Raw genomic sequence first — 20,347 nt, 5'->3', positions numbered from 1 at the left:
CTGAAGTCTGTAGGGAAAAGACCCTGAAGGGGGTGCTCTATGGATGTGGTTCCCCAGGTTTAGCTTAGTGACAAGAGTTCCTGAGCATGAGGAGTGACAGGAAGGACTCTTCCTGGGGGCTCTCTAAAGAGCACAGTCCCCAGAGTCTATTTGCTGAGATTGGCCTGGCTCCAGACTGACAAGGGCTATCTGGCCCTGAGCAAGTTCTTGCCATTGCTGGGCCTGCAAAGTGCTGCTGGCTGCTGCTGCTGCTGCTTCTGGTGTGTATTTATACATGAACTAAACATGAAAAGACCCCAGGCCAGGCCTCAGGACTGTCTGGGCGCTCGTCATGTAGTGTTTACTGTCATTTTAGGTACAATTTCCTAAAAATAGAGTCTGGACACTAGGTGGGCTTGGGCCAGGTGTGGAGGGAGTGTTGGGAAGAGAGAGATGTAGAACCATAGTTATGATTTCTGTCTGAGATCTGAGTAAAGGAAGGGATGCTACAGAGTCCAGCCTGGAGGGAAGGCAGGGTTGAGGACCTACAGAACATTCCAAAGGTGTCTGATGCATCTTGAGGCTCTCAGCAAAGATGGGATATCTAGAAGGGCACATTAGCCAGGGGACTGGCACTGCAGAGGAGCCTTAGAGAGGGAGGAAAGCACAGCCCAGGAGCGCAGAAACACACCCAGTAAAGAGATGGCTGGCAGAGGATCTTGCTAAGATCACACCTGGGGAAGATAAAGCTGCAAGGGGCCCTCCACGGTCTAGGAAAATATGCTCCTGGCCTCACTCTATGTACCCATTTAAGAGGTCCCTATGCAGGCAAGCCACCACACACTTCCTCTTCTCACTGGGCACCTAGAACAGCATGGGTAACCATTCAACATGAACAAGGAGGCCGCTGGGCCTGGGAACCATGGGCTGGCCTCCATGATACACATATGCACAGCTTGCCGGCTGGGAACCACCTGGGTCTTTGTGTCTACACCAGCAGTAAGAAAGAACTGAGCCATTGCCTCAGGCTCCTTTCCAGGGCTCTGAGTTGTCAGGGAGCCTGTCCCTCTCTAGCCTCACATCCTCAGTGCTGGTGCTAACACAGGTGAGCATGTCACACTTCTGACATGACTCATGGGATGAGCCTCCAGGACAGCACTTGGTAGAGCGAGAGGGAAGGAGGAAAGAGAGGGCTGGAGGGAAGAGACCCCTGTCACCATTCTGCACCTTAGCTCCTCACTTAGTCTTCCTTCTGTCAACCTAGATTCATCTGCTCAGATGAGCACCTGAGTTGTAGCAATGGAGACCACTGGGCCCACATAAAAGGGCTCAGACTTAAGGTCACAGCTTATGGGAAGGTGTCCTCGATGCCACACAGGACAGATCCAGAGGGCTCTGTCCAGGCAGAGTGCACTCCAAGTCATGACTCACACCTCAACTGAACTTGCTTCTGTCCCCCTCTGTTCGAATCTCCACCTTTCACAAGGTGGGCTAAGAAAGCCACCTTATGTGAGTGAAAGGGATGGATGCATGATTAATCCCATGTATGCATGGCGGGGACTGATCCTGCCAAGCTCTGTTCTCTGGTTCTTTTCTCCCCAGAGACTGCTGCCCTTCCCCCTATGACCAACTGCCCTGAGCTGCACCCTCCTTCCACTGGTTCTGTGGGGATGACACAGCTTCTTCAGGGAACACAAGGAAGCTTTGTGTCTTCTTGGTCCCTCAGTGTTCCTATATATTACAGCATTTTACCGGCTCACTTGTCTGGAGTGCAGAAAGAGGTAATGCTCCATTTCCTCCGCAACAACAAGAGAAAACTGCCCATCATACCACTATACTACCTCTAAGGTCAACCCTTCAAATATGAGAGCTATGGGGCCCAGGCCCCAATCACCTTCCTGTGCCTGCAGAGCTAGAGATAGGTAAACTGAGGCACGCCAGGGCTCACGGCAAGAGGAAACAGGGCTGTACAGCAATCTGACCTTTGCTTACCCAACCTCACAGTGAGGAGATCAGGCTTGGGGATGGTCCCACTGTAATCCCACAGCCAGGGACACTCTCAGGAGCATGCACAGCTCCAGGGTGCACCCTTCCCTCTGAAGGCATCAAGCTTTGATCCTTCTTTGCTTTCTTCTGCACATGGTGGAAACTGATACCTCAGAAGTGAATTTCCAAGAAAATCTGCAGAGGAGGTTTCATAGCAGACCCCACAGCAAGTACCTAGGCGAAAGTGCAGCCGTCAGAAAGTACCAACAGAATAAGACTGGGCCTGGAGCCCCATGACTAGGCTCGGACCCCTTCTGTCCTGATTCTGAACAGCTCCTATCATTCCTCTGTGGGATGAGGTGAAGTCTGGGGCAGCCGGATGCGGCCACTGACAACACCCCCAGGACAATGGGAAGGTCACAAGGTTCCAGAAAGGCCCTGAGCCCAGGGCTTTGGGATGCTGGGGGCGGGGAGAAGAGCCTTGTATCCAGGAGACTCCTCCTCCCCATCTTTTCCTCCCAGGTCCCAGAGGGGCCAAAGCCATTACAGAGAAGGGACATCCAGTCAACAAAGACAAATTGGCTTAATTGACCCAAATTAGAGGCAGGGAGGGCCCCCGATGGCCCAGCTGCTGGTGCATTTAATCACTGTCACCCTGTGTGGCCAGGAACATCCCATCCCCCAAGGCCACCAGGGTCATCTCCCCTGTGAATGGCTGCCTCTCTGAGTCTTCCATCCTCAGGAAGCAGGGCTGGGGCTTAGGGGACAAAAAAACGGGCCTCTGGTCAAAGACCATCACTTCCCCACACAGCTGACAGAAGAGCTTCAGTGATGACCCCAAGCCCCTTATTCTGAGGTCAATGGCAAACCCTGGGAGCGAGAGGGGCTCCCGGATGCTTTGCCCAGGATTTTTGTGGTTGGAGCTTCTTAGAGGGTAGCAAAGGCTCCTCCCAGGCTTGGGTGCTATTCTCTTTCACTCTCTCAGCAACTTTCTCTCTCCTCACTAATGACCGGCAAGTTAACTTAATACCTGTACACAGTGGCAGGCCAGAGCCCTCTGAGCAGCTTTGTCCACAGGATGCCCAATGGCTACCTTTGCAGAAATTTTATAATTCAAGAAGGCAGGCAGGCCATTTGTCTATCAGATAGCCATCACCCAAGCTGGAGATCATTTTCTCTGCCATGTTGAACACCAATGGGAGCCCAAATGGAGCTAGGTAGGGCCTATGTGTCCCAGCTCCCACAGATCCCCCGGCTTGGCCTCACAGTTCCCCCTTTCTAGCTTAGTAGTTCTTTTTCTTTCTTGGAATTTGACTTATGGGAGCTGCTCTCTCGGGCTCCCCTTCCAGACCCCAAGAAAAGCACCCATGCTCTGGACATTCTCAGCTCCACCCTGTTGACTCAGGGCCAGGCCTGTCCTACACCTGTCAGCTCTTCAGCTGTTCTTGTCTACTCTTTTTGGCCTCAATCTGTAACACCCCAGAGAAGACCCTTAAGGGACTCCTGTTAGAATGGGTCAAAGAGAATGTCTGTCTGTCTACTCCCCAACCCACCTACACATTCACGTTTTACCTGGACTCTCCAACTTCTTTTTTTTGTTTGTTTGTTTTTTTGAGACAGGGTTTCTCTGTGTGGCCCTTGGTGTCCTAGAACTAGCTCTATAGACCAGGCTGGACTCAAACTCAGAGAGCTCTGCCTGCCTCTGCCTCCTGAGTGCTGGGATCAAAGGTGTGTGCCATCACAGCCTGACTCTCCAACTTTTAAGTGGGCTGCTTATGGAGAGCTGATTGGAAAATGCCAGGTGGAGCCTGGAAGCACTTCTCAGGGCCAGAGTGGCCTTGAATTTCAGATACTTTTAGGCTGGAGCCATTTTAGAAATGGAACCTAAGAGTAAACATGAAATTCATTTATGTCTTGTATACCTCTTAAAATACGTATCTCGATACTTATTTTATATATATTTCCAATGCATCTGCATTTTGACTGTGGCCTGTTTAATGAGGTGGAGTATGGAATTTTCCACTTGAGGGTGTCACATCTGTGCTCGAAACATTTCTGAGTTTGCAGAATTTTAAATTTTTAGATCTTCAGATGTGGGATGGAACTGTGATGTCAATACTCATATTCCCAGGCTAGCCCACCAAACACCACAATTCAGGCAGTGAAAAACCCTACTACTTGTAAAGTGAGACTCCACAGTGGCTCCAGGAGGCCTACTCTGAGCACTCAGACCTAGAACCGAGAACCTGGACTGACCTGAGATGGCTCAGCTGGTTAAGTGATTACTGTGCAATCAGGAACACCCACATAAAAGATACGTGTAGTGGCAAGTGCCTGTAACCCCTGGGGAGCACTGGGGAGGCAAAGACAGAAGAGTCCCTGAGGCTTCCTGGTCAGTCTAGTCAGGTCAGTGAGCTCCAAAGTCAGTGAGAGACCATGCCTCAAAAAGAAAGGCAGAGAGTGAAAGAGGAAAACATCTAACATCGACCTCTGGACTTACCCGCATATGCACACACATGCATGAACTTGCTCACACACAGTCACTCATGCACACACTCACACACACACAGCACACACACACATACTAATAGCACAGGCCCAGATTCAGCATACTTCCTCCTCTTCTACAAGCCCTGCCCCCTGTGCCCTGACCCCCGAGAGCCTCTTAGATCCCTCACCCAGCAGGTCTCTCAGCATTGGGGAACCTAGGCCAGCCTCAATGCCAGAAGCCTTATGCAATGCTGGCTTCTGGGGCCCAGCTATTGTCTACTCCCTGCCTTGCTTTGGCATTGGGTCACTTCAACAGTTTCCCAGGAGCAAATGCTGATGCTAAGCTGGATGGCAGACCCAAGAGTGTAGCCAGGATCAACATCCTTTGCCTGAGCAGCTCCTGAATCCAGACAAGCCCAGATCCCAGACAACCCCAAGTCTTCATCACACAGTTGCAAAGGGATTTGCCATTCACTTGTGTCTGTTGCTAATGAGATCTTTCTACCCTAAAAGGCCATATGCAGAGTCTTAAACCAAAAAAATCCACCCACCATGGTACCACAGAACAGAGGACAGACAGTAGGTATGAGTGACGTCAGCAAGTGCCTATGGGGTGTGGGGTGCTCACTGTACAGGCTTCTACGATGCTCCCTAAAGTGAGCCATTTGTCTTCCATGCTCTGATTCTCTGTGTACCTCTGCCCTTGCTCCCTCTGTCAGGGGAGACTGACTGTGGACAGTCCCAGGAGCACATGCTCTTCCTTAGAAAGCTTTTGCCTGAGGCTTTTGATGTTCCAGTTGGTTTCCTTGCACTGTTCTCTTCAGCACCCATCTCTCTGCCTTGATTTACTTCCTACGTGTGTGTATGTGTGAGACTCTTGAGGGGCCAGTTCGTATGGGCAGGTGTTTGTGAGCTCAGGGCTAGTGAGCCATGCCTGGCATAGAGACAATTCAGCTGGGTGTGAACGTCTGAGCAGAGGCTGAAGCCTGGATGGATCACCCTGCTGGAACATGGGGTATGGCAGGAGCGGGGGAGGAGGGGTGCCTGAGTCTTCTGGCAAGGAAGAGGGAGAGTAGGGAGGTCTGCGGACTGACACACCCCATTGTGGGGGATCCAAATTTCGGGCCGAGGCTGTCTGTCCCTAGAGAGGCCCGAAGCTCATGATGTGTTCAGGCCACATCTCCAAGCTGTGGAAGGTGGTTTCACATTTGTAACAATTATTCACTTAATTGGGTTCCAATTAAGTGGGAGAAGGAGCGGAGGCTATGGCTGTGTTCGTCCTCCTTCCTTCTCAGCACGTGGAAGGGAGCACAAGATGACAAATGGTAGTTCTGTGGCATCCGGAACAGTTTGCCTTCTGGGGAGGTGGACAGGACTGGTACGGGCACCTATCTGCTGCCGCCTACATCTTTTTAGCTAGTCTAATCCCACTCGACTCCATCCAGTGCCCACAGCTGCTGAAGCCAGCCCAGCCCATCTCCCTGGGATTTGTATCTTCTGGAAAATAGAGTTGGGTCTTGGGGAAAGAGAGCATGGAGGCCTGGGGGTGCCTCTACCCCACGGGGTGTCCCGTGGGGCCTCAGCATGAGTAACAGCAGACTCAGTGCCTGACTCTTGGCTCCATGGATGTGTTTCAGGGCTGCCATGGGGTCATGGGGAAAGCGGGTCTCAATGGGACCATGAGAAGGCCCTCCACTTTCCTTCATCCAGCAGTTCTGGCTTTCATCTGGGCCACCTGTCTTCTGCATGGGTGTGTTATACGGAAGTGTTAAGATGTGCTGTATGTCATGTATGATATACGTTTCCCTGCTTACAGCCATTGTAGAAAATTACTGATCTCATCCAATCCTATTACGTTTCACACAGAGAAACTGGTCCAGACAGGGAAAAAGGACTTACAGCTATATGATCTTGCCATCGCTACCAAAAAGAAGGTACCCTTCTTTCTGGCTCCCAGCAATGGTGACACCTCACAGTAGCGAGTGTAGTGAGCACACAGGAAATGCTGAAGGAAGTCGGCCAAAACTGCACCATCCATGGAGCTGCAGACCCTCACCCCTGCCTTCTGGCCACAACAGTGGTCATGATAGCATGGGGTGGTCTGGGCTGAATCTAGGTCTAAGGCCTTAGGTGTGGCTTCCAGGCTGAGCCTCTAGCTGCAGGTCCTGCCTCAGAAAAGCCAGCCCATACCTGTGGCCTGGTTCTGGATCTCCTCTAAGGGGCTGTGCTTACAGGAGGAAGTGATCAACCACTTTCTTATTAGGTTTAAGGCTCTCTTCACTAGATGGAAATCATGCCTGGTACAGTTTACAGAAACAAGAACCCATGGCTGGACAGGTCATCGGCCCAGGGATGCACCTACTACTATTTTATTTTTTGCTAAGTGGACACAGTATCAAACTGCTGCTAAATATTTATCTTATACCCATAGATTAGTCTCAGCCCTCACCAGGGAAGCTTCATTTTGAAGGTTTGACACACGGCAGGGATGGGAGAAAACTTTCCAGGGTGAATGATGATCAAAGCAACTAGCGTGTGCTTGTGGGAACCAGTGTCCAAGGTCTCAGTCTGGGAGCCAGCCTGTGCTGTTTCTGAGCTATGGTGGAAGAAACCAGGCTCTAGAGGGGATCCTGATGCTCCCCACCCAATCCTTGCCTAGGGGGAATCCAAATCCCTCTGATGCACAGGCCCAACCTTTCCTAGGAAGGCCCTAAGCTAACAAGAAGGACAGTTCCTTTAGAAGACTCCTGGACTGGCAATGGAGGCACAGGCACACTTCCCCCAAAGGACAGGAATGGCAGGGAAGGGGCTGGAATTACTTCCTGCCTTGATGGTCACCTCCTAACCCAGGGCAACTGAGTCCCAGTACCCTGTGGGAAGGAGCAGGTGTAGGCAGAAGAGTCAGGCAGGCAGCTGGCACTGACATTATCTACTTAGAGCAATTTACAAAAATCATTTAGGGGCTGTTTAGAGAAAAGAGGAAGACTTTTAAAGGCAAGACCCGGGGAAAGTTTTATGCAAACCACTTACACGGCCTTAGAGCAGGGTGGAGTGTGATTATTGGGATGGGGCTGCAGGGCTATAGCAGCCTACGACAGAGCAGGGGACCAGATAAACAGCTGCAGACCACAGAAAATGAGCAGCAAAGGGGTGAGACAGTGACGCAGGAAATCAGTCACTCCAAGCCTCAGCTTCCCCTTTTGTGTGGTGATGCCCACAGGGCACTTACCATCTGCTCCTGAAGCCTCTGGCTCCCACTGGCTTGCTGACTCCCAGGATCCCCCCTTATAGTTTAGAAGGCCGAAGCTAGGGAACAATAGTTCATCCCCCAGTGTGGTGCAGAGCTGAAATACAACCTGACCCCTGCCTCCTCGGGACTAGTCCTTCCAGCATGCTACAGAGCCCAGGGAGCAGGTTCCAGACAAAACTGTCACACACACACACACACACACACACACACACACACACACACACACACACCCTCCCTCCCTGCCATGGCACTGCTGGGGTTCAACACGATGCTTGGCTCAGAGTCTGGAAGCTGTGGCTTCAAAGGCAGGAAGCTACCACTGGCCCTCTCCAAAGCCCAGGTGAGACCAGGTGTTCTGCGGGCACCTCTGCCACCTGGCATCAACTGCACTCTACTGAACCTGCTTGCACACTTGCCCCATGCCGGCCTTTGGCTGCCGTATGCCTGCCTGGTGTGTGCGACATGCCCAGCATGGAAAAAGCCTTCAACAGCATTAACAGCTGCCATTTACTGAGCATGTACCATACGCCAAACCTTCCTCCAAGCCCACATTATCTCCTCCATTCATTGTAATGACTTGGAGGGCCATGCTGCTAGTACTCCATTATGTAATTGTGGAAACCAAGCATAGAAAGGGTACGCCATTTCTCTAAGATCACATAGCTAGGATCTGAGAGATGAAGTGTGTGAATGGGTAAGTGAAGGAAGGAATAACTTCTCCACCTCTGGCTTCTGTCACTCATTTAAGGACTGGTTTCTCTCTCTAGCAACTCTCTAGGTGGGAAGAGTGAGAGGACAAGAGAGAGCCAAACCTATGATTGATTCTTTCTCTCTCTCTCTCTCTTTCTTTCCTTCTTTCTCCCTTTCTCTTTTTCTTTCTTTCTTTCTAGATATAGACTGAGAATCCCTGTGTTGGGCCTTGATCCACATGCTGAGTATAATAGTCAACAAAACAAATGTGTTTCCTGCTGGCAGGAGCCTCCTTTCAGTTGGGGGTGGTGGTGTCAACCTCTGAGTGATAAGACATACAGCTCTGTACTATGTCACAGGAGAAATCCCAGAGCTGAGGAAGTGGACAATGTTGGCCAGGGAGGGCTGCTCTGGTTAGAAGTGTTTGGGACATAAAGGGACAAACAGAGGGGCCAGAAGACTAAGTCTCTGAGGCCCAGTGTCCAGCATGCAGAGGAGATCTGTGACTGGAACTGAGAGGTCAGAGACAGGGTGAGGAGAAAGGACCACCCTGGTAGGCTTGGAAGTTGCTGGAAGGAACCTTGCTTTCTCTCCCGGTGAGGTGTGTGTGTGTGTGTGTGTGTGTGTGCGCGTGCTCGCATGTTACACTGAGCAAATGGGTGGCTATACATGACTTTAATTTCCAAAGTGTGGCAGTGGTTGGGAGTGAGACACAAGTGCTCTGGGTACAGCTGCTTCTAACTAAGAGTGGTCACCATCGCTAGCATGAATCACTTCAGCTGGGAAAGGCGGAACCAGCCCTAAGCGGGCAGGGGACTTCCAAGAATAGGGAGGAGCTTTTCAGAAATAGTGGGGACCCAAAACGTAGGCCTTGGAAGTGCCTCTGAGGGGAGGAGGCTCTGGGCACTGTCAGCCAGCTGTGGTTTGGAGCTGCCGCTGCCGCTCCTGGTGGTGAGGCTCAGAAGTGAAGTTAGCCTGCTAGTGGCAGAGTGTAAGGCCAAGATTCTGAGACCATGACTCCCACAAGAGGAAGCAGGTACTCCAAACATCAACTCACACCTTCCTCTGGGCGTCCACGAGAAAACAACAATCCTTTGGACAGGTGGATTGGAATAGATTGTTAAAGTTACTTTGAGGCAGACGCATGGCTTCTGCTATATGACTCTCGGACAATAAAGTCAGGGGCCCTAACCCCCACCCCCAAGCTCTGGGAGGACAGGTATGCTCATCCATGCCATCACTAGGGGACAGGTGGAAGAAGAAAATTGCAGAGGAGGAAGGAGAAGGATTGTAGGTGAAGGGGGCAGGAGTGGGTGTGAGGGCTGTTGGGCCAGGCCTGCATGAATTGACTTCTGAGAGATGGTCTCTTGGTGCCAATGACACCACTAAAAACAGTGGCTCTGTGAGTTTGTCACAAGATTTGTAGGTGCCATGCAGGCCATGTTGCTCTAACTACCCACCTCAAGGACCTTTTAGGCCCACAGAGATTTCCTTTCATTTGTAGATGTGTACTGATACACGTTTCCTTGGGGACTCGTTCTATGTTGTACCTGTAAGCTTTCAAGTCACAGAATCAGGGAGACCAGGGTCCTGAGTCAGAAATCCACTGTGACCCTAGACCTGAGCCCTAGCTATTGGGGTGGAGGGGACCCTTTGTCTGCCTTAGTAATTGCCTGATACAGATGTGACTCTCAGAAGGTCAAGACCCCTACAGTGAAGCGCCCTGGTTGTGCTATGGTAAGGTCAGAGGCAGGGGCACCTGGTCTGCTGTAGAGATCTGGCCAGAAGGGAGGGTGGGAAGAAGGAGGGGCTGAGATGGCTACTGTGGTCTTAAAACCCAATACTGTGTTGCTAGGAGGCATTAAGGCTTTAAAAAAAAAAAAAAAAAAAAAAAACCCAGTCACCAGAAAATTGCTCTCCTGGAAGCTTTTGGCACATCTTGAACATGCTTCCTGGAAGTCAGAGGCATAGCTCTGGGTAAGAAGGGAAGGGAGAGAGGAAGGGAGGGAGGGAGGAAGGGAGGGAAAGAAAGAAAGAAAGAAACAAACATGTGTTTACTAAGCCCTGTGACAAGTGCCTGCTGTTTGTTCTGGATGTTTCCACAGAGGACTCTGCCCCTGAACAGCTTCCTGAGAGATGGTTCCAGCACTCCCATGCTGCAGATGGGGAAGCCAAGGCCCTGGTGACCAACCTTCCAAAGTCCCTGGTTCTCAAGCCATGTGGCTGCACTGTGGTGAGAAGGGTTGGAACAGACTAGGGTGGTGTGGAATCCTCCCAACACTTTTCCCATGTGACTGACTTCTGAGGTTTTCCTGCAGTCTGCAGGCTGGCAGAAACCCTGAGTAGATATGTCTCTGCCTTTGGCTGATGGATGGGGTATGAAATGAGGCTTGCTGGGCCTTCACCACACAGAGGGCAGCTGGGGTCTCTGGGTTTGGACTCTGATGTGTTGTCCAGGAGTTCATAATGCAAGTGCCTCCAGGAACTCCTCTGGGCCTTGACAGTTCCATACCCCGAGCCTTGGGCCACAGGCTCCCCTTCTGCATTTCCCATAGCTTTCCATTTGCACATTTGCAGACCAACACTCTAGACACAGAATTCTGCAATGCCAGCTCCTTGGCCAGCTCCAGAGGCAGTGCTCTGCCTCAAATCTAGTTCTGAAAGTGGGCTTTTCACCATCCCAGGTGATCCCTGAAATGACTGCTAATGGCCACTTTTCATGCCAAGACCGGCAATTCCAGATGGAAGCACTACAACTTCCTTCCACTCTGGACAGATCTGCAATTTGCTCCCTGACCTGGTCATTGTTAAGAATCCAGCTTGTATGGTATCATCTTTTTCTCTCCACAGCCCTCAATGTCTCGTGAGCACTTCGTGGAACATAAGGTCACAGTTTTGAGAGGTTTCCAGGCAGAACAACCTGGGTAAGGAATGGCCACGTACATGCTAGCATTTAGCCACCCAGACTGCATCCCAGGAGGCAGCCTCAGTTCACCCATTTACCTCACCACTAGGCTCTGAGCACAAGACCTAGCAGCCATCTTGCCTGTTCTTTGTCTTCTCTGGAGAAGGAGACACCGGCTGCCTCACCTTCAGAACAGCATTGTGGAAGCTGACCAGGGGCTCCTGAGTCACTTCTTCCGAAATGCCTCCCCTGGTCTCTTTCCCTGCAACATTCCCGGTCTCTTCCACAGTGGCTCCCAATTGTTTGGTCACCATCTCTGCAGACAAGTCTCCTCTCCCCCAGGACATCACATTAGAAACCTCTTTAAGAACAGATTCGCAGGGACAGGTTGCTTCATCTTCACACTCAACATGGCGCCTGGCACACACTAATAGCATTAGTAATGATAACACTGACGACCGTCATTTTTACGAGTTTGCTTTGTGCTGGTTGCAGCCTGAAATGTCTGGCATGTAGCAACCCCCAAATCATCGCAACAAAGCCCTCAAGTGGACCGTTTTGAACATCGTCATTTGCAGATGAGGAGCTTAAGCACAGAGTGGCTAAGTAACTTGGGTGCAAATCACACAAGAGGCCGTGGAGTCAGGCACTTTATTGCTTGACTGCAAGGAAAAGGGTGGATGAAGGAGGAAAGCTATAAATGTCACAGCCAGGTGGAAACAGAAGAGGGTCCTCTGCTAGCACCAAGGATGACTCAGTACCCAACACCAACTGGAGGGCACAATCAGTGCTCAGCAGACAGAGCAATGGCTGCCCAACACTGCTGTGTGGTCAGCAGGAGCCAAGGATGGGGAAGAATGTTCCAGGAAGGGCTGTCAGTGCCCCAGTGGGGGGGGGGGGGTTAAGCCCCATCACTGCTTGTCTTCTCCACCCTCTCAGCCCTTCCACCCTCTCAGCCCTTTCACTCATAGGCTGGCTACTGGCAGTTTTTCCCTGTCTGAGAACAGACACAGAAAATTGAGATCATTTTTCTGCTGTGTTGGCAGCAGAGAAAATGGCCATTTTTCCTATTTCCAACTGAAGAGTTTCTTTCCATTAGACAAAGGTCCCAAACATCTATGGCACTGGAAGAAGAATGAGACTGGAGACAGATGGACCCCCTGGCTGAGATGTGAGCACCAGGGATGATCAATGGCTAGCGTTTGACGGTGGGAGGCTAAGCCAATACCAAGACACTTGCAGGTCAATGACAAGGTAGGCAGAGAGGTTCCAGAACAGGTGACAAGGACGGCTGCAGGTTACTCAAGGACTGACATGTAGCAAGCAGGCTTGTGGTCTCTGAATGCTGGCAGAGCCTCTACTTCTTGACTACCACACCCCAATTCAAAGTGGTATAAAATCAGGCCAGGTGAGTGCACATCGTGCCCAGGTCCCAAGGAGCAGGATCTTTCAAAAAGTTGAATAATTAGCCAGAAGATTAGAGTGTGGGAAAGGAAGAGAATGCTGCATGGCACCCAGAGCCTCGTGAGGTGAGGAGATGGCATCTGGCCTCCTGGGAACGTCAGGTGGCTCCTCTCTTTCTCAGTCTTGCTGACCTCCCACCTTCTCAAGTCGCCACACTTACCCAAGGCTCTTCCCCATACTCCCTCTGTGGAGACTTGTAGATACCGATGGTCTCACTTTCATCTCCTCACTCTTTGAAGTTCCTGCTTAATGATGCTCCATTCAGCGGAGGCTCACTTCGGTATGACAGACTGCTCAGCACCTCTAGAACTCCCTACTCTCCTTGCAGGACGTTTTCTCTCTGACGAGCATAGCATACCCAATTACCATGTGTATGTACGTATCTACCTCTGCCTACACCCAAGAGGAGCTATCTAGCAGCTTGAAGAGTTTCACTCTATGACTGTCTGGATTGGTGTCTGCCCCCATGCAGTAAACACCAGCTGATACTCTCCGAGTGCTGAGGACAGTGTCTGTGTATGTGTGGATATACACAGATGCACTGTGCACTGGTTGATTTAGACAAGTGGTTTCCAACCTGTGGGTTGTGGCCCCTTTGGGGGTGTTTCCAACAATCCTTTCACAGGGGTTGCCTAAGACCATCAGAAAACAAACTCAGGAATTTACATTAGGATTGGTAACAATAGCAAGACTGCAGTTATGAAGAAGCAATGAAAATAAATTTATGGTTGAGAGGTCACCACAATGTGAGGAACTGCATTAAAGATTGGAAGCAATAGGAAGTTTGAGAATCACTGATTTAGACAACCATCAAACACCCAGGGTACACCACAGGGCTTCTTGGGACACGAGGATGGCAACACAGAGAAAGGGTCCTAAGAGAGCCATGAGGCACAAGCCAGTAGGAAACACTCTTCTATGGTCTCTGCATCAGCTCCTGCCTCAGTTCCTGTCCTGTTTAGGTCCCTGTCCTGGCTTTCCTCAGTGATGAACAACAATACGAAAGTGTAAGCCAAACCCTTTCTGTCCCAACTTGGTTTTTAGTCACGGTGTTTCATTATAGCAATAGAAGGCCTAAGACAGTGGCCTTCTGGATAGAAGGAGTGGATGTACTCTCTCGAAGACTAGGTTGGTGAGAGGGTGGAGGAGTGTTCTGGTCAGATGGAATGCTATGAGAGAGAGAGTGTGTGTGTGTGTGTCTGTGTGTGTAAGTCATTAAGAGGCTAGCCATACCTAAGACATCTAGGAAGAGTGGGGAGCTCAAGTAGCCTGGGGGTTCACAGGCTCCTGTGGCTCTCTGCCCATGCCAGTGCAGTCCCTGATGGAAGGGAAGGTCAGGAAGCCCGACTTTAGAGCTGGCATGGCCAGGACTGCTGACTGGGAAGTGGCCTCACCCAAAGGCTACCTGGGGACACAGTGGGATCACTGACCTCACATGTAGATAAGCAGGAGGAAGTCTTGTGTCCTTGCTCTTTAGGGTCCCACAGTGTTTATGCCTGAGATTGGTGATGGAGATGTCCATCCATCCTGAGGGACCATCCTGAGCTATCATTCTCCCAGGCCAAAGGTGGGGCCATGGAAACAGAGATGGGCTGGCAGGCTCTATAAGCAAGTACATCACTTCACAGCTATTTGAACTGAACTGGAAAAGCCATTCGAGTGAAGAGAGCAAACCACTTGCCTATTTTCAGGAACCAAAAAGTTTGGGGAGAGAATGCAAAGAGAAGGACTCAGGTTTGATAAAAAGAGGAACTTTCTAAAAGCAGATAATTACTTAGATAATTTAGTGAAAAAGAAAAAAAAAAAACACACACACAAGGTTTTCTTCAATTACCTTTTCTACTCTTGGTTCTTTTTTTTTTTGCAGCAAATTATTCATTTTTTTTACATCCATTCATTCATGCAACAAGCATTGAATTATCTAGGTAATTGCTTCCATTTTCCACTCATCCTGCTGGGTGCTGAGAGCCAACAGGGCCTGGTCTCTCTCTCTCTCTCTCTCTCTCTCTGTGTGTGTGTGTGTGTGTGTGTGTGAGCATGCACACACACACATGCTGAGCGACAGCAAGTTAGGAAAGGGAGCTGAAATAGACAAAGAGCAAGGCTCCAAGGCCATGGGTGCTCGGCTACCCAGTGGGTTGGCCTACTTTTGGTCTCACCTGCCCCTTTCTAAAGTCCCAGCCATCCTCCACTAATGACATTTGGCTGGCTGAGCATTGGCATTGGCCGGTATGTGACCCAATCGTGGGGATGGCTAGGCAGAGTACAGCCAGCTTGAACTGATGGCAAGGCACGCTCACTTTGCTTTGCAGCTAGAAGGACAGAGAAGGGAAATAGAAAAAGACATTTCTTTTCTTAAAAATACACACGCACACAACTGGCTCATTAATTTCTTATTAAAATTCTGTGTTGAGCTCAAGCAGGGAGGAAGGCAGGACTGCCGGGGATGGGGCAAAGGAGTGGGGGAAGGCAATCAAAGCCACGTGTTGGCATTTGCTGCAGGTGGAGGAGTGGAAGGGGCCAGGGAACTAGGAGATTAAGAATGCTCTCTTGGCAGAAGAGGAAAACAGATTCAGGAGGAAGTGAGTTCCCTAGGCTAACACACACTGAGTATCCTGCAGCCCGTGGACTCAGTCCATGCTATCTTACAAAATTGTTTCTATGGTGAGGGATGGCGAGCAGGGCAGGGGGACGGGGAAATCAAACTCACCGCCCTGCACAGGATAGACAAGCACTGTGACACTGGGCTGTGCCCTGTATTCTTTTACCTTTTGAGACAGGGTCTCACTAAGTTGTCTAAGCTGGCCTTGAACTTGGTCGGTAGCCCAAACAGGTCTTGGTTTTGGGTTCCTTGTCTCAGTTCTCTGATGATGGATGAGTCTGTACCAACATGCCTGGCTACAAAGCACCTTGAGAGGGAACAAGGAGGGTGGTGGTCTTTACCTGGGCTTTGTGGCTAGACTGAGAAGAAGGTCCAGCAGGGAGTGAGACTCAGCCCTCCTGTTCTATTGGCTGCCCTGTGGTGTGTGACCAGGGTTATTAGGGAACACTAATTAGGACTGAGTGTCAGAACAGCTAGCCACTGAGGGCTATCTTGGGACTGGCAGAGTATTTGGGGATGGCAGAGGTAGCAGAAACTGCATAAGGGGTTTTGGGCAAAATCGGGAACCCCAGTTAGGCTAGGCTTCACAGATGGTTTAATTTCCAGCATTAACTTGCTACAGGAGTTCCAGACCCTTCCCTGAATGTCTGCTTCCTCATCAATGCATACTAGAGGGGGCTGGATGTGGCTGTCCTGGGGTTTCCTCTTTCAGTGTTGAAAGCTGACAAGGCCAGAGCTGGCCCAGGTGGCTGGACCACATCCTGGTGGCTAGAGGCAGTGCTTGTAGCCTCCAGCCCACTCCAACCTTATGGGTGCCTTTGCAGGGCCCAGTCCTGGTCCTGCCCTTCCACAGAGCCTCCCAGCACCCAGCCATCCTTGGAATGCATTCCAGTAAAGCTCATTTTCTACCACCAAGTTTAGAACACATCCCCACCTACTGGCCTCACAAATTAACAGAGCTGAGCTCCACAGCCAGCACAGGCCACTGTCTCTGGCCTGCTGCTTACAGGACTGCTTGCCCAGTCCTCCTGAGATGCAGTAGGGTTGGTGGATACAGCCTTTAGAAATAAGTCTCAGGGCGTGTGTGTCAGATAGCCTGTCACCTCCTAAGACAATGGTCCAATGTGTCAACTGGGATGTGCAGTCTGAAGCTTACTCTCTTTCCCTACCCTCTCTGTCTTTTACCTCAGTGATCCTGCTTTAATTGATCAAATTGATCCTGATCAATTTCTTGAGCCACTGCTGGGTGTAGGTAGCAATGGAGATGAGGCCAGCATGAGGAAGTATGTATAAGCCTTAGGGCTGGGCTGGGGGGTCTTAATGCATGTGGGTGCCAGCTGTGAACTGGGCCCAAAGGGCAGCCAGCCAGAAGTGCCAAGAGAACATTCAGGAAAGGGCCTTGAGGAGCTGGGGGTGGTCTGAGAGGGTCCCTGGAGGAGGTGACATTGGAGTTCTGCTTTGAACAGTGGGTAAGCATTTCCAGAGGCAAGATGCTGCCTACAGAGGACTCAGAAGAGAAACAGGGGTGTTTGCAAGGCACATCGAGTAAGGAAAGAGGTTGGGAGCACTGTGGGGATGATGCACACTGGACCAAGATCAGGAAAGACCCTGAAGCTAGAGCTGAGAGTTGGTCTTTGGTCCCATGGGCAGCCAGTAAAGGTTGCTGAGTAAGAGAGCAGACATAGTCAGCTTTCCAGCAGGCTCAGTCACCACCCTGACCCCTAGATTCCTGCTCAAACTACAAATAAAGGATCGTCTCACAAAAGACAAATAGAAGAAAGCCACCTTCTTAGCTCTTCTTCAGAGGCATCCTGGAGACTGGGAACACCTCCCTTTGCCCACCCTGAGGGCTGAGCTGGGCCCCCAAGGAGTTTGGGGCTCTTTTCGTACAAGGGCTCTGCTCAGCAGTCTGGCAGAACATGGGGAGGGAAACTATGGACCAGAGGACACATGCTGTGGCTGGGGGAAGGGAGATGCCGACACTAGGGAGGCCACCCAAGGTCATCCTGCCCAATGGCGCCACTGTCAGACGGCAAGCCCATGCTCCTTGGCCTCCAGTCTGGCTGTGTGGTCAGAGCCCTGTGGCCTTATTGACCCGCCAGGCATTATAAGCTGCGGCCCCCAACCCACTCCCTGCGCCTTAGAACAGCCTAGAAAACCTACAGAGAGTTGGCCTAAGTGACAGTAAGTCCATGTCCCTTTAACGAGGAGGGGCTAGCGGGAGGGGCTCTGGGCAGCCAGTCCTGCAGGGTGAAGGCCTGAGGCTCAGGTTTGATTCTTTGTTTCCAGGGTGTATTCCTTTCATTTTGCTCTTGCCTCTTGGCATAGGCTCAAGTTTTAAAAGTGAAACTGAGGCATGGCTTGACAAAGAGACTTCAGAGCTCCGAGAAGGGCTTAGAAAGGGATCCAGGGGTGGAGACAATAGGGTGCTGCCCATCTCCTCCACTCTCTTCCTCCCACAAGTCAGGCCCCTCCATCCTGAGCATGCAAGTACAGTACTAGCTCAGAGCTCCTGGACTCGCTGGGCCCAGGGACAGCCACAGCAGGCGGGACACCCCAGAAGGCCTGCTTGGGCAGGGGCTTAGGAAGCAGGCAGCTCTGGCAGGCCAGGAAGGAGAAGAGATCTCGACAGCCAGGCTAGAGAGTACACATAGTGAGTAGAAGGGACCTAGGGCCAGCAACTAAGCTGCCCAGGAGCCAAGGCTGAGCTGGGAATGGAATTCAAGCAGGGTTAAGAGTCATGCCTAGACAGAGCTTTTGGACTAGTACACACAACTGTCTTACCCTTGCCCACTGTCCCCTCGCCCAGGGACGAAGATCTTTCTCTGGCTGTACCTCTAGACCCCATTACGTACCCTATTCCTGCAGGTTATTGTCTGCTCATAGCTCCAGTGAAGAAACAAGAAACTAGCAACCTCCAGCGAACCCAACCAACGGCAGAACAGCCCTGCCTTCTAGCCCCTGGACCCTACAATAACTAGAGGCCATTCATTTTCTTAATCTTTCAACCTTGAGATCTACTCGGGATGAGTGATGCCTCTCCTTAGAGACCTTGGGTAGGTTCACAGCAAGCTCGGTCAAGCTCCTGGGGACTGCGCAGATTCCAGCAAAAACTGACCACTACACACTGAGGGTTCCTTAAAACCTCCAGATGGCCCGCTCCACTAAGGCCTTCTCCAATTCTCTCCTTGGCTCAACCCTTGAAGTGGGGCGTCAGAGGTCCTCCACCTCTACCTGGGTCTTGGCTGGTTGGGGAAATGTCCTGGGTCAGCTGGTTCCACGTTGGGCGCGGCAGAGTGTCGCTCCCCTCATCCTTGCTTCCCCCAGCTTCCTTCCTCCCGGCCCCATCAGCGCCCCTCGCCTCCTGGAGCATCTCCAGCTTGCAGAACCCTCCACAGCGTTCTCCTGGCTCACTCTGGGTGGGAGAGGCTGCCCACCCTGAGACCCCCCCTGCCTCACTGCCTGGGCGCGCCACCCCGGGCTCCTCCCTCCCTCCCTCACCCCTTTCCAGTTGAGCCCGGAGCCCAGGGCGAGCCTGGGGAGCAGACGCAACAGATTGCAGAAAAGCCGGAGCGCGGCCCCGCTGCCTCCGCGCGCCGCTTGTCGCCCGGCCCATGCCCGCTGGCTGCCCAGACCCCCGCCCGCCTCGCTCTGTGAGCCGGCCGGCCATTGAGATGCAGCTCACAAGCCTCCCGGGCCCGACCGTGCGCGTCCCTGTCCGAGGCTCGCTGCAGGAAGCCAGGCAGCGGGCCGCGCGGCCCCGCACCCGCCGGCGCGCCTGGGCCGAGAAGCCGCGATCCCGCGGGTCCCAGTGGTCCCCAGCCCCTCGGGCTGCATAGGGAGCCGCGGCCGGGTGCCCAGGACCTGACCTAGCTGATCTCTGGCATCCCTCTAGACATCCGTGGGCGGACACGCCCCCAGGGTCTCGGGCTGTTCCCTGAATTCCAACTCGGGAGACCGCGGGCGCAACCCCCTCCTACCATCTCCCCTGGACCGACCTCGGTCCCTCACAGCGGGGTATCGCCGGCGGAGAGTCCAGGGGGACCCTGGGACGAGGGTGTTCCTTCCTCTGATTCTCCCTGCGCCCCCTCCAGGGGCGCCCGCCGCATCTTCACCCCGAGTCTGCGCCGCGACACTTACCGTGGGCGAGCAGCGCGGAGAGGCAGAGCAGGGCGGCGCCGCGGCTGCCCGACATCCCTGGGGCCATGGCCGAGGCGGGGGGCGGGAGGGGTCCGAGGAGGGGGGTCAGAGGTCCAAGGCGGATTGGTCTCAGGCTAGGCTCGGTCGCCTCCAACTCACTGTGGCGCCCAGCTGTGTCCGCTGAGGCTTCGGGGGCCAGCAGCAATTCGGGGACACTTTGAGGGGAGGGGGCGTCCCGGGCACCGCCAGGCTACACCCTCGGAGCCGGCGGGGGGCGCAGCTCCGGGAGGGAGGAGTCTCCACCTCCCCAGGCTGGTGCCCCCTGCAGGAACTGCGAAGCGAGGGGGGAGCCGCACGTGCGGTCCCGGGGCCCAGCGGCCACCAGCGTCCCGGGGGCTGCCGAGAGCCGCGTGCCGAGGCCCCCCGGCTTCGCCGCGTCGCTCCGAGCCGTACTCGTTCGAAGGCGCAGGTCCCCAACGGGAGCCCGGCTCGCCTCGGCTCCGGCGGTAACCCCACATGCACAGGGCGGCTTTCTTCCTCCTCCGGGCGCTCTGCAGCAGCCCGGAATATCCCAGGTTGGGAGCAGACGGATGGTTTGCTCTTTCCCAAAGCGAGAGAGAAAAAAAAAATCCAGGCAAGTTTAATCCATCCGGGAAAGGAAAAAGTTTCCTTGCAGGGATGAGGCAGGCGACGCGGGTCGCCAGCACCCTTAGGCGACGCCCAGGAGGAACGCCCGAGGTGGGTGCCTAGACGTCTGTCCCCTTGCGGTGCTCGGTCTCGGTCGGACTCCAGCGCGCTCTCTCCCGTCTCGACCCAGGTCTGCGCTAGCGCAGGCCGACTC

The 20,347-nt window shown here is 52.7% G+C and overlaps 1 protein-coding gene across 1 annotated transcript in view; it reads right to left on the bottom strand.

The window, feature by feature from the left end:
* Positions 1–19,574, bottom strand: part of Tmem132e (transmembrane protein 132E) — a 50,449-nt gene extending 30,875 nt beyond the window's left edge. Inside the window, exon 1 of the mRNA XM_055619834.1 lies at positions 19,507–19,574. Within this exon, the coding sequence (XP_055475809.1) occupies positions 19,507–19,573 (67 nt within the window). The 5' untranslated portion in view covers position 19,574. The remainder of the gene's footprint in view (positions 1–19,506) is intronic.
* Between the last annotated feature and the right edge of the window lie 773 nt (positions 19,575–20,347).

This window comes from Psammomys obesus, unplaced genomic scaffold, assembly GCF_907164565.1.
Source record: "Psammomys obesus unplaced genomic scaffold, mPsaObe1.curated_primary_1811, whole genome shotgun sequence".
Lineage (NCBI taxonomy): Eukaryota > Metazoa > Chordata > Mammalia > Rodentia > Muridae > Psammomys > Psammomys obesus.
The sequence above is the reverse complement of the archived record's forward strand: the minus strand, read 5'-3'. Positions and strand labels throughout refer to the sequence as shown.